Here is a 15,356-nt window from a genome sequence, read left to right as displayed (position 1 = left end):
TGAGAGAAGAATATGACTTTAGAAGCACAAGATCGCATAGTAAGAAACTAAGGAAGGGACGATGTCTGAGAGATGTTAAAAAATTTAGATTGGTTAAAAAATTTAGATTGGATAAGTGTAGATATGGAGACGGGACCACACGAGCATAAAGCCCAGGCCCTGTAAAACTACAACTAGGTAAATACAACTAGGTAAATACACACACACACAGAAGACACAGAGGAAGGACACTGGCGCCGTTGACAAGCAGCTGATCTTCACTACATACTGGTTGTACAGTTTTTACAGTGGCCTGGGCAGGTAGTGTGGTCTCATTTTTCTTCATGTAATCAATTATTAAGGAATGATGAGCGAAAAAGAGATACCATCAAAATGCAGACGTGAGATTGGAGAAGGTAGAAAAGCTGATGATCACTATGCTGATGTGGGTGACCCTGGATTCGAAGGGTTTGATACAACGACTACTTCACTACTAAAAAGAGTGTCAAATATTGAATATAAACTAGATAAACTGATAAAGGAGAAGATGGAAATGAAAGAGAATGAAGAACAGGATAAAGAGTTTATAAAACTGAGAGAAAGAATAAAAAAAAAAGTGGAAGAAAATCAAGCTAGGCTAAGAGCGGAAAACGAAGAACTAATAAAAGAAATAGCTAACTACAAAAAGCAGATGGAAGAAGGACTCGGTAAAGCTGAGAAAGAAAAAGAGAAGCTGAAAGATCTAGTAAACAAGGAAGAGGAAAGAGTACAGAACGTGATTAAAAAAGAAGTACAAGCATGGAGAGTCCAAGATAAGAAAGATAAGGCTGATTTTCAGGAGGTGATTCAAGAACAACTTAAAGAAAAAGAAGAAAATATGACAAGCAAAATGATAGGAGTCCTCAAGACAAAAGAAAATTTAGTTAGAGAAATTGCAGAAAAAAAGAAGAGTGTAGTCGTATTTGGAATAAAAGAAAAAAATATAAAATATAGACCAAAAAGAGAAAAAGAAGAAATGAAATTAGTCAAGGACCTACTGAAGAATCTAAACGAAGATAGGCAGAACTTGGAAGAAGTAGAAGAAATAAACAGAATGGGACCATATCAAGAAGAAAACGAGACCAATTAAAATAGTACTAAAATCACAAGCAGCAACAGAAGAAATATTATATAGAACAACAAAACTTAGAGAAACAGAAGGCTGCAAGGATATCTATATAAAGAAAAATAGAAATGAGGAGGAAAGGAAGAGATACAATGAACTGGCAGCAGCAGTAAGGGAAAAGAATAATGAAAGGTCAGAAGAGGAGAAGAAGGCATTTTTTTGGAAAATTCTAGGAGACAGGATAAGGAAATGGTATATAAACAAGAAGGAAGAGAAAAAAGTGGAACAAGTTTAACTAAAAATGATAAAAGGAAATGATTAGTGAGCAGAATGAAAGGTTTGAAAGGGAATGGGAACTGAAGAAAACACAATGGACTGAGTCGAGGGAAGCAGAGATGGTTGGATTACAAGAAATAATTAAAGATCAGTTGAAGGAAGACAAAAAAGAAAGGTCCAAGGAACTGGTTAATGTAATGAAGAATAAGAAGACATTGATAAGGGAAATAGCAGAAAAGAAGAAGAGTGTGTTAATATTTGGGATGAAAGAACAAAATATAACATATAAGCCTAAGAGAATTAAGGAAAATTAAAAACGGTAAGAGATCTGTTAAAAATCTAAATGATGATGAAAAAAAGACCTACAAAAGAAGTGGAAGAGATCCATAGACTGGGTCCGTATAAATAGGGAGTGAGCAGACCGATTAAAGTAGTACTGAAGTCACAACAATCTGCGGAGGATATCCTATATAGAACATCAAAGTTAAGAGAGATAGAAGGTTGTAAAGAGGTGTTTGTGAGAAAGAATAGAAATGAGGAAGAGAGAAGATATAAGGAATTGTTGGAAGTGGCGAGAAGGAAAAATGATGAGCGGTCTGAGGAGGAAAGAGAAAAGTTTTTTTGGAAAGTTATAGGAGAGTCAGAAAGTGGTATGTGGAAAGAAGGAATGTGGAGAAACCCCTAGAGGGAGCTGTGGGTGGACCGTAATGTATACTAATATAGATGGGATACTGTCAAGTAGATTGGAATTGCAAGACTATATGATGGTGGAGAAGCCTGATATAGTGTGTTTGACTGAGACAAAATTGCATGAAAAAACAAAGGTAAATTTGGATAATAAATATAATATATGGAGAAAGGATAGAGAGAATAAAGGTGGAGGAGGAGTTATGATTATGACGAAGAAATAAATAAATGTGGATAAGGTTTGGTATGGGAAGAACAATGCAGAAGTGATAAGCATAAGGATAAAAAGCGATGGAAAAGAATTAATAATCATGGTGACCTATGTACCTCCTAAAACAAATTCTTGGACATTAAGGGAATACGACAATATGATCATTTCAAGAAGTATTTCAAGAACAGTTAAAAGAAAGAGATGAAAATATGACAAGCAAAATGATAGGAGTCCTCAAGAAAAAGAAAATTTAGTAAGAGAAATTGCAGAAAAAAAGTGTAATTATTTTTGGACTGAAAGAAAAAATGTTAAATATAGACCAAGAAGGAAAAGATGAAATGAAATCAGTAAAAGACCTACTAAAACATCTGAATAATGAGGATAGACAGAACTTAGAAGAGGAAGTAGAAGAAATCCATAGAATGGGACCATATCAAGAAGGAACAGTGAGACCAATTAAGATATTACTAAAATCACAAGCAGCAGCAGAAGAAGTACTATATAGAAAAACAAAACTCAGAGAAACAGAAGGTTGCAAAGATATATATATAAAGAAAAATAGAAACGAGGAGGAAAGGAAGAGACACAATGAACTGGTGGCAGAAGCAAGAGAAAAAAATAATGAAAGGTCAGAGGAGGAGAAGAAGGCATTTTTTTGGAGAATTATAGGAGACAGGATAAGGAAATGGTATATAAAAGAGAAAGAAGAGAAAAATGGAGCAAGTTTAACTAAAAATGATAAGAACAAGAGATTAAAATGATGTATACAAACATAGATGGGATTTTATCTAGTAAATTAGAATTAAGAGATTACATAAAGAAAGAAGAACCAGATATTGTATGCCTGGTGGAAACAAAGTTAAATGAGGCAATAAAATAGACATAGATAAAAGGTATAATATATGGAGGAGAGAGAGTGGGTAAAGGAGGAGGAGGAGTCATGATGATGTTAAGGAAGGAGATAGTGGTAAATCAAGTGGAGTTTGGGGAAGGAAAATCAGAAATACTGTATGTTAAGATACATATTAATAAAAGGAGTTAACAATCATTGGAACATATGTGCCACCAAAACAAACTCATGGACTAACCAAGAATATAGAGACATGATAGATGACACAATAAGGAGTCTTACAAGAATCATTAAGGAAAGGAGAAAAGTGATATTGGAAGGAGATTTCAACTGTAAGGAGGTAGACTGGGAAAATTATGAAAGTGGTATGGGGAAGATGCCTGGGAGATAGATTCCTGAACCTAATGATAGATAATTTGATGGTCCAAAGAGTAAAGGAAAACACAAGATTCAGAGGAAACGATGAGCCGGCAAGATTAGACCTAGTTTTTACAAGGGATATACCAATTAACGATGATATAAGATATAAGTGCCCATTGGGAAAGAGTGACCATGTAATATTAGAAATGGATATAGAAGAAGGAAAGGAAGATAGAGATGAATCATACAAAGGAGACCGATTAAATTACAGAAAGGCTGATATTGAGAATCTCAAGAACTATTTTAAAACGTAAACTGGGAGGAGATGGAAAACTCATTAACGGTTCAAGAGAAATATAACTTATTTTTGGAAATATACAAAACTGGGGTCAGGAATATGTCCCGAAATATAGACCTAAAGAAGAAGGAAAGAAAGATTGGTTTAATGCAAGATGTGCTAGGGCAAAGGAGAAACGAGATGGAGCATGGAAAAGGTGGAGAAGAAACAGAAATCCAGAAAATAAGGAAAACTTCAAAACAGCAAGAAATGAATATGCTAAGGTGAGAAAGGAAGAAGAAAAGAACTATGAAAAGGACATTGTCGAAAAATGTAAGGAACAACCAAAATTGTTCTACAGATTCATAAATGGAAAAATAAGACAAAAAGAAACAATAGAAAGGTTAAAAGGAGAAAACGGAATGGTGGAAGACCCAAAAGTATGGCAGAACTGTTAAATAGTAAATTTCATGAGGTCTTTACTAAGGAATCCAAATTTGAAAGACCACAGGGTAATAGAGAGACTGTCTATATGAAAGAGATTAAAGTAACCAAGCTTGAAATAAAAAAGTTGATGACGGAACTAGATGAGGAAAAGGCAATGGGACCGGATGAAGTCTCAGGCAGAATACTGAAAGAATGTAGGGAAGAACTAGCAAGTCCAATATACAACATCATAAAATGCTCAATTGAAAATGGAACAGTGCCAGTGGAGTGGAAAAGAGCTGAGGTGGTTCCCATATATAAGAGCGGAAGGAAGGAAGAACCTTTAAATTACAGACCGGTATCACTAACTAGTGTAATATGCAAGATGTGTGAAAAAGTAATAAAGAAGCAATGGATTGAGTTTCTTGAAGACAACAAAATATTATCAAATAGCCAATTTGGTTTTAGAAAAGGTCAGTCATGTGTAACAAATTTATTGAGTTTCTACTCTAGAATAGTTGGTAAAGTACAAGAGAGAGAGGGGTGGGTTGACTGTATTTATTTAGATCTAAAAAAGGCGTTTTATAAAGTGCCACATGAAAGATTACTATGGAAGTTAGAGGAGAAGGGTGGCTTAAAAGGAAGCACATTGAGATGGATGAAGAATTATTTAAGGGGGAGAGAAATAAGGACGATAGTTAAAGATATGAAGTCCAAGTAGAGAACAGTAGACAGCGGAGTGCCACAGGGGTCAGTATTGGCCGCCTTAGTGACAGCAGTGATGCTAAGAAAAGGAAAATGGAATGAGTGAGCGATTGAGGCAGCAGCTGTGTGTGAGGGAGGGAAGAAGAAAATGGGAAGCCCGTTACCATGACAACGGGGAGGTTGACGACCTTGAGGGCTCGCGCACCCACCATCACAACAATAACAACTCCCGGAGCCTTCGCCTGGGCCACACAACACTCGCAGCTCACTTGCACCGTCTGTGCCTGTCTCCTGATCCCTATTGCCCTTTCCTATTGCATTTCCTGCTCCGCTGCCCACGCTTCTACTCCCACCACACTGCACTACGCTCCCAGCTGTCCGCCCTGGGCGTCACCCCCTGGCGGCCTCAGGCGTCCACCCCTCTCGGCAACCTGCATTCCTTCGCGTTCGTGGCCCTAATCAACAACAAAAACAAGCTTGTGTTTCATATTCCTACATAGTTATAAATAATATAACAATATAACCTTTAACTTACCTGAATGACCATAAACAATGATTGGTTGAAAACTCGATAATATGCTTTGAAATGTACGGAAACTCGAGTTACGTACAAAATCAACTTAAGTCATGTTTCAGGAACGTAACTCTGGCGTAAACCGAAACCTTATATATATATATATATATATATATATATATATATATATATATATATATATATATATATATATATATATATATATATATATATATATATATATATATATATATATATATATATATATATATATATATATATATATATATATATATATATATATATATATATATATATATATATATATATATATATATATATATATATATATATATATATATATATATATATATATATATATATATATATATATATATATATATATATATATATATATACAGTAAGTCCTCATTATACAGTAAAATGCGTTCCTGAAAACCTTACATCATATCAATTTATGATAGAACCCATTACAACATGTAATAATAGGGAATGCGTTCCAGCAAGTCAAAAGTCACCCCTACAAAAATAAAAATACATGAAAATAATAATTAAAAAATATATAAAAAAGTAAAGTACTGCACAAAAGAAATAAACAAAAAATGTTTTTAATTTACCATTCAATCGCCATGTATTCTATCAGATGATGTCCTTCCAGAGGCTAAAGAACAGTAGGGATTTCAGCCCTTACTTATCTTCCCCTGAGTGGGCAGACAAGGATAAGACATCGTCGTCTGCACTGTCAGAAGGAGATGTAGAAGGGCCAGCTGTAGCAGGGTTGGCACGTTTCAATGATTTGAAGAAAGAGAATATTGAGGAAGGGCCAGCTGTAGCAGGGTTGCCAGGTGTGACAAGGGCGGCATGTCTGACTGGCTTGAAGAACAAGTAGATAGAGGACTATTTAGTTTTTCTTGTTTTTTCATTATAGATTTCTTGATAAATCTTGACACTTTTCTCTACGTCATGAGCCACTTTGGTACTCCTGACAGAATTTGGGTGCTGTTCCTTCAGAGTTCAGAGTTTTCAGAGCTTTTTCGATACCACCGAAACATTCTCTAAGAGTTTTGATGTCCAGGCCACGCACAGGTTCTTCCTCGTTTCCCTCTTTTTCTGCCTCCAATGATGCCTTGTCTAGCTCTATAAGTTCATCATTTGAGAGAGATTCAGCATGGCTTTCCAAAAGATCTTGAACATCATCACTGTCAACTTCATCGAAGCCAGCCCTATGAGACAGATTTATTATGCCATTTCTGATCGTACCGATGTCATCTTCAGCAAAGCCTGGGAAGTCATGCGCGCATTCTGGTCATACTTTATTCCACGCCAAGTTCATGGTAGACGTCTGTACTTCGTCCCAAGATGACTTGATATTATCTAAGGCGTGCTTGATGTTATACTACTTCCACCATTCAATGATAGTGGGCTTGCCTTTATCAGTTGCTGCATGGTTCGCCACTGGTAGTAGGCTTTAAATGTTTGCCATGATTACTAAGAATATATTTGTGCTTAAAATAAACCCTTTGATATTCCATTTATTCATCTAATTAGTAATGCGTTTAAGTAATATGTAATGCAGTTAAAAAAGGGGGGGAAGGGGAAGAGATAATAGGTTCCAAGGGTGGTCAAGTTAATTAAAGTCAATACTGTGAGTGGCGGGGAGGTGTGGTGTGGATGACGTCATCACCCCTGCTCCCTCGCGCTGGGCCCTCTTGGATGACATGAGCGGATACCGTATCAGTGAATTTTTCTTACTGCATATCGAATCGAGGGTAGTAATTTCCAAATACCGTAACCGTGAATTTACCGGATAAAGAACTACCGTATAGTAAGGACCTACTGTATATGTACATATATATATATATATATATATATATATATATATATATATATATATATATATATATATATATATATATACATATATCTGACGCAACATGTGGGAATATAGTGCAATGTGGCGAGGCGCTCTATTAGGACGAGAGTCGATCACTTATTCCCATGCACATCGTCCAGTCTGACATGATAATATATCAAAGAAAAGTTCATTTTTCGATACCAGAAAGTTTTTATATTTCTTTTGTAGTAAAAGAATAAAACTGCAAAATGTATAAATACGTTTATTTTCACACAATAGTGTCGACCGGGGGAAATCAGACAGTCCAACGAACCGGTACAATTCGGACTGCCTCAATTCATATTTACAATAAATTCATATATAAATTTCTTTTTGAAGTTTTGAGCATTTCAAGACAGAAAGTAACTATGTTCACATTTCTTGTGCAGGTTTGATAAAAAAAAAAAAAATTGATACAGGAAAGAAATTACAATTATATGACTGAAAGCACCATATCATAGCCAAAAAAAGAGGGTGACAAAGTTTGTTTACCAAATCAGCTGTTTTGGCGAACTTTGTTGTGGCGGTCAGACACGGTCAAATACGTGATTATAGAGTGTTTTACCTCTACTTTAACATGATTTCATCAGCAATACTTTATTTAGCTTCATTTTCTCACAATTAACGCTCACTTTTTGGTTTCATATATCCCGGCAAGGAAAATGCGGCAGGGGGAAATCGAACTGGTAATTTTTAGTGTGCAATTGTTTATATTTTGAGAATATGCATTAATATTTTGCCCTGTGCCATCTTTGGCTTATAAAGGGGATTGCTTAGACTCATTATATACCCAATAATGATTATTAGGATGATTAGGGTAATTTAGGGAAATTTTTAATGAAGACTATAAGCTTATAAAGGACATCAAAAAGCTAGGAATTGTCCGCTCACACTCTCTCTACAGGCTAGCGAGTGATAGCGAGCTCAATAATCTATAAAAAAATTAATGTGGAAACTATTGAGCAGTATTTTTATACAAAAAATCAGCTCCCTGTTGCTTGCTAGCCTGCAGAATGGGAAGGAAAATTAACGTGACCAGTCTTTTGACACCCTGAGCCTATACCCTGTTTTTACTCAGCTGATCCTCTTTCGTCTGCTAGGAGTGCCCATTAGTAATATAGATGCATATAATCTGCTTATTATATGCTTATGTATCACTTCATAGGGACCTTATAAAGGATCAGCTGAGAAAAAACAAGGTACAGCATAGCTAAGCACAGTGATGATTATTTTTTTTTCCTTTCTTTTTAGGATGAAAATAATCAATAACAATGACTAGAACTTACAAAAGAAAGACTGCTGAGGACCCAGAAAGATGTGATAGACTCAGAGACACCATGAGAGCAGTGAACAGGAAATCACACTCAATAAACAAGGCTGCTAAAGAGTACAAAATCAGTAAAGCAACCCTTTAAGACACTTGGCACACAATAAGAACACCCTCACTGAAACTGTAAATGAAGACACTAGCCTAGTGTCTTCTTGTTGGTCATCCTCACAACCTCCCTCAGGAATGTGAAGTGGAGTTAGCTCAGTGCTTAACAATAATGGCTAAATGGGGTTTTGGATTAACTCCAGTACCTTTCACATTCAGAATAAATAATCTCCTTACTGAACACAATAACTTCAAGTGTTCCACCAAAACATTGGCTAAAGTGGCCAAGTAAATGAGTAGGCTATGTAGTCTATGAGTAACAATTTTTTGTTCAACATTGTTTCTTGCCATTGATTTTGTTATTTTGAATGTGAAAGGCTCAATGTTTATAAAATAAAACTTTTTATTTTTTTGAGTAATTATATTCATTTTTTTTTTATTCATTTTATTTTTTTTTTTTTTATTTATTTATTTTTTTTTTTTGGCATTTATAAAGGGTGGTTCAAATTACCCCATGGGTGGTTCAGTTTACCCGGTGGGGTTCACATTACCCATTTTTTAATAACTGTGAACCACACTTATTACTTCAAAGCTGAAGAATCTGCTATGAATGATTTTTTTTTTTTTTTTTTAGTGATTTAAAGGTAATAACTTGCTTATGTTTACATAGCATTATTGTAAGTTTATCTTTACAAATGTGGGAACAGTATCAAAGTTTGTCAAAACCTGGTCCAAATTACCCCGATCGACACTAATATATGTATGTACAAAAAGGAATTTGAGGATTGGCGTAGGTGAAAATAGGGGAAAATGTGCACAAGTGGTAGGTGAAAGTAGGAGGAAATGCACGCGAGTGGTAGGGGGAAATGAAAATTTAGAGTGGCAGCCTTGCAGCCTGTGCGTCACTTAATCTGCATCACTCTTGCCCAGCCAGCGTTCCCTAGCCCTAAGAACCACAACCTCCTGCCTTTCAAAGATAAGCTTGACCTTATAAGAAAGTGTGAGGCAAGTATAGTTCACAGTGTCGTTGGACTGCAAATGGGTGTCCCTAGATCAACAATATCAATAATTTGGAAGAACAGGGACAAGTACCACAAGACCGCTGCCAGTGTTTTAATTTCCAAAAATGTACTGTACAGCACCCTAACGTGTTTAATAAAAAAAAAGTTAGATATGAATGAAGTACTGATTTAATCTAGGTTAGTGTTTTCAAGGTTATAGTGATATTTTAGGGGGTCTAGGCTGGAGCAACGTTGGTCCCTATCCCCCCTAATTCTTAAGTATCCTATGAGAAAAAATGCTTCATGATTCGAATTATCACTGATTTGATCGATGAAAGACCGCCCTAACCCTGTCGAATTGCGAGGATCCCCTGTATGGAGGACACGGACAAAAATGAAGAAATTAAAGGTGTTGCAATGTTTAATACTTGGAAGTACAGTGGAATAAAGAAAAAGAGAAAAATAGAACAAAAATGGCTACTAGGGGATGGATTATGGAAAAGCATATATTGGGTTTGTGATTATGTGTGGCAAAGAGTTCTTGAAAATGAAGTTTTTGGAAAGAAAACCAAATTACACATATGACAGGCCGAAAAGGGATAATGCTGATGACTCTGTTGATGTAAATTATGTTTTGTGGGCCCATAAAACTTGTGGGCACAACACCTTATCAGATTTGAAGTGTGGATGTGGCCTATAAGAACTATAAAAATTCTAAAAACATATTCGAGAGAGAGAGAGAGAGAGAGAGAGAGAGAGAGAGAGAGAGAGAGAGAGAGAGAGAGAGAGAGAGAGAGAGAGAGAAAGACATAGATACTGAAAATACATAGATACTGAAAAACATTCTATAATGATAATCAAAATTATTACGTATTTTCTTTCAGGGAGTATGTATCACATAGTAAGGTACCTTCACAAAAATTTTCAATTGATTTGGCTGATTTGCGTAGATTTTATAATAAAAGATGTAAAAAGTAGCCCGTATTTACCCCGGTCTACACTACAAAACTGGTGCTGGAACTAAAGGACTTAACATATGAAGAAAGGTTGAAGGAAATGAAACTGCCAACCTTACAAGATAAACGAGAACTAGGAGATTTAATAAAAATGTATAAAATAGTAAATGGCACTGAAAAGATAAACAAGGTAGACCTGGTGCTGGTGACAGAAGAAGCCAGAAGGACAAGAGGACATGCAAAGATTAGGAAGAGGCAGTGTGTGAAGGATATTGGAAAATACAGTTTTCCACATGGGGCAACAGAAACGACTAGCCCTTTAGGAAGTCAACAAATCATGCAGGGATGCTACAGAACGCCTGATTTCTGATCTTTCTAAGATTTCAGATTGGGGCCGAGAAAACTTAGTAGAGTTCAAAGGCTTAAAAACTCATTTCCTCCATCTATCAACTTGACGCAACATTTCAGACAATTATCCCCTCTTCTTCAATGACATTCAACTGTCTCCCTCTTCCACAATGAATAGCCTCGGTCTGTCCTTTACTTATAATCTTAACTGGAAACTTCACATCTCATCTCCTGCTAAAACGTTTTAGCTTCTATAAACTTAAGCTTTCTGAGGCGTCTCCGCCAGTTTTTCTCGCCCCTCCAACTGCTAACTCTGTACAAGGGCCTTATCAATCCTTGTAAGGAGTACTCTTTGCATGTTTGGGGGAGATCCACTCATACAGTTTTATTAGATAGGGAGGAATCAAAAGCTTTTTGTCTCATCAACTCCCCTTCTCTGACTGATTGTCTTCAGCCTCTTTCTCACCACCGAATAATTGCATCTTTCTATTTTCTATCACTATTTTCATGCTAACTGCTCTACTGATCTTGTTAATTGCATGCTTCCCCACCTCCTGTGGCCTCGCTGCACAAGGCTTTCTTCTTCCTCTCATCCCTATTCTGTCTAACACTCTAATAGAAGAACTAACCAGTATTCTCCATCATTCATACCTATCACTGGTAAACTCTGAAACTCCCTGCCTGCTTCTGCATTTCCACCTTCCTTCAACTTAACTTCTTTTAAGAGGGAGGTTTCAAGACATTTGTCCCTGTCTTTTAGAATAGAGATATGCATGTTAAGCACTCCCAGTTGTGTGTAAACCAGTGATGGGGAAGGATTGCTTGTTAAAGGTATGAAAGCTGAAGATAAAATGATTTTATTACTAGTTAGGAAGATCATAGCACACCTATAGGCAAGGCTTCAATTAGCTGCCTACAACTGCATGGGTGGTTCACTGCCTCAACCCGCAGCCCAACAATGGAGCTCCACCACATGCCCCCACTGTGCCTGCACACCACCACTGCCTTCACCTCATACATGAAGGTTGTGTAGTTGTCACAGCCATTTCAAAAATACCAGGACAGAGGCGAAGGCTGTCCACTTCCCACTGTCTCAAGGATAACAGGATGAAAGTGAGTTCCTGAGTGTCATGCTGGAGCATGGCGCCATCCAGAACCATCTACCTCCATATGTAGAATCCAAACCGTTAGTTAGATTACCACAGCGCAGAAGACAGTCTTCTTAATACCTTTATTTTGTTATTCTTTTTGTTAGTATCATAATTTTGTCTTTGTTGTTACATTGGTGAAAAAATAAGTTAATTATGTATAATGTATGTGTTTGGTGCCATAAGCACTCTAGCATATAGCATAAAAGTAAGACATCTTGTAAGGATGACACATCATTTGCTAAATCTCACTAAGCAGAATTTGTAAGTCACTTCAAGACCATAAGGGGAAATCAGTTATTCGCACGTACTACCTGAGGTTCAATGCTGGATGTGTGTTGTTCTTTACTTATTTACTTTATCTTTTTAAGTAAAATGTTATGAATATAAGGTCACAGATGTACTCCATAAATTAAATCCCTTTGAACGACTGATGTCTACCAGAGTTAGGTGTGCAATGTCAGATTGCCAGTGACAGATTAGTAGGCTAGGATTATTATTGTCAAGAGCACAGTTACCTAGGACTCTCTTATGAAGTTCAAAACCTCATGTTGATGAGAAATTATAAAAATGAGTAAATACAAAACTGTAAAATCCTGCGTGCTAGATCCTGCCCACCAATCCATTTCTATCAAGATTTCGCTTAAATTTCTGTATGGTCTTTGCACATACCGTTTCGTCAAGTTTGTTCCATACATAAGTCTTTTACATATATGAAGAAAGTTGTATTTCTTTATGTCTCTTCTGCAATCACTCATTTTCAGTTTCCACCCCTGTCCTTTTCTGCTCCTTATATCAAGTTTAATGAGATCATCTCTGTCTAGCTCCTCTATCTCTTCCAGTATCTTATAAAATGCTATCATATCACCTCTCTTCCTCCTTTCCTCCAGCATAGTTAAGCCCAGTTTCTCCACCCTCTCTTCATAACTATAGCTAATCACTTAGATATGTAAGGATTTTTGTTACAGCTTTCTGGATTCTTTCTAGCTTCCTGATGTCCTTTTCTAGATTTGGTGACCACACTAATGCTACATACTCCAAATGTGGGCATAAAATTTTTGTTATCAACTTTTTTTAATTCATATCTTCATCAATACATGTAAATGCTGCTCTGATATATCTAAATAGATTACAAGTTTTCCCTGCAATCTTGTTAAAATGTTTTTAAATGACGTATTAGAAATAGTTACACCCAGGGCCTTTTCATCTGTCCTTTTATTAATTTCTTTATTTCCCAGGTAATAAGTATCTTTTGTTCTCTTAGCACTCCTTCAAACTCCACCATTAATTAGTATGTGATTTAAACAGCATTCTATATTACTATGGTTAGATATGTAAAAGCGTACCTCATAGATAAAATTTTCCACCTATTTAGGCATTGTACAATAATCAATCATTGCATTTTTATAAATAATCACAGTGAAAAATGATTATAAGCATAATCTAACCATAATCGTGCACAAAAATTAAGAAAAAAAAATTCATAAGGAAAAAAAAATTAAAAACTCAAATAATCATAACCAAACCATAATCAGAAAAATGAAAAAGTAATCATAATTTAATCACAATCAAAAAAGTGGTACAAGTCAAGAATAAGACCTTCTTTCTAATCATTAAAACAAGCATGCAAGATGATAAAGGACTTAGGTACTATATAACATGACTGTGATGTTTTTAATGTGGGGACGGCTTTTGTAAGGCTATACTGTAGTGGTGAAAGTCAAGAATAGGATCTCCTCCTTTACCTCTGTCCCACCTCTCCCACCTGCTCCAGCAAGCTTGGGGGACTGTGGGTAATTGGGGGTTTTATGGGGGGAAGAGCCAAAAGAGGCGAAATATGGCGATCCGAAAAAAAAATTTAAGGACAAAAACAGCTGTTTTTAACAAAATTAGGAAAATTTACTAACCTAACATAACCAAAACCTAACCTAACCTAAACCTAAACCTAATCTAACCTTACCTAAACCTAGCCTAACCTAACCTTAACAAACCTAACTATATTTCAAAACAAATGCAAATAACCCAAGGTCACAATCCATACATCTCCATACATCTTTCTGTCGCCATATTAGAAATCACTGGCTGGAGCGTAGCTCGCCGCAGCTTGCTGGACTTGAGAGAAAACTCGCCAAACAATGCACATGTACTAACTGAAAATGTTGTAAATATTAAGAACAAATCATCTAGAGTTTATTGTATGAAACTGTAACAACCAACCAAATCAATGTGGACTTAGATTCTGCAGGCACCGAAATATTCATTCAATTACTATAGCCTTACAAAAGCCGTCCCCACATTAAAAACATTACAGACATGTTGTATTGTAAGTACTTTATCATCTTGCATGCTTGTTTTAATGATTAGAAAGGAGGTCCTATTCTGACCTGTACCAAAAAAGTATTCCAGACCATAATCAAAATCCAATCCTAATAATTTTTCATAATCATGCTCATGTCTGACTGGAGGGAAGACTTTATTAGTTTAGTGCCCATATATCTAATGCGAGTGGTATGGTATGTCTATTCACAGAAAATAGAATGTTTGTTCTAGTCCTAGGGTACCACTGTAAATAAAATTGCCTGCGCCACTAATGGGTGGAAGCTTAACAGCGCTTCCCACATATACTTTTCAAGTATGCCTACAGGCGCTATAGGCCACAATGTGAAAAAGAAAGTCTCTGACCTACTCGGTATTCTGCTATCCTCTACCCTCCTAGTTTCCTTACCCTGATGGCTTTAATTCTAACTTAAGGCAAATATTTTGGGGTTCTAAATACTGAGCACAATTTCTTGCCAATAAGACAACGAAAATAGATGTGAATTACTGATTCTGTTTCGCATGCGTCCATATTTTACTGAAGAAAAATCAGAATTAATCTGTGGTTGATGGTAAGCTTTCTGCCTATATAGTGTCTGCCTGACGTTCACTATAACTTACTCTTCTAGTGGCCTTTTGGTTGCTTCCCTCACATTTGTGCTGATACCGAGGTATTTTTTTATAGTAGAGATGAAAGTAACCAACATTTAAGAGGAGTAGAAGTGATGAAACCGCCGCTTCTTCCTGCGGATAAACAATAGGGTTACCAGTTTGTTTGTTTGTTTTTTTACGGAAAATTCTGCATTTTTGGCATTATTTTACAGTGTCTGACAGGAAAATTTATTGTTTGGCATTGTTTAGAATTTAGCAAATTTTTGGCGTTTTTTTCTTTATTTTTTTTTCTAAC

At 36.1% G+C, this 15,356-nt stretch overlaps 1 protein-coding gene across 2 annotated transcripts in view; it reads right to left on the bottom strand.

Annotated features, from left to right (window-relative positions):
* The window catches only part of LOC123510036, a 276,684-nt gene extending 261,471 nt beyond the window's left edge, over positions 1 to 15,213 (bottom strand). The window contains exon 1 of one of the 2 annotated variants that reach the window (XM_045264773.1): positions 15,071 to 15,213. In XM_045264773.1, the coding sequence (XP_045120708.1) occupies positions 15,071 to 15,156 (86 nt within the window). In that variant the 5' untranslated portion in view covers positions 15,157 to 15,213. The remainder of the gene's footprint in view (positions 1 to 15,070) is intronic. The other variant, XM_045264772.1, reaches the window with a different exon arrangement.
* Positions 15,214 to 15,356: the final 143 nt, after the last annotated feature.

The sequence above is a fragment of the Portunus trituberculatus genome, chromosome 28, assembly GCF_017591435.1.
Source record: "Portunus trituberculatus isolate SZX2019 chromosome 28, ASM1759143v1, whole genome shotgun sequence".
Taxonomy (NCBI): Eukaryota; Metazoa; Arthropoda; class Malacostraca; order Decapoda; family Portunidae; genus Portunus; species Portunus trituberculatus.
The sequence above is the reverse complement of the archived record's forward strand: the minus strand, read 5'-3'. Positions and strand labels throughout refer to the sequence as shown.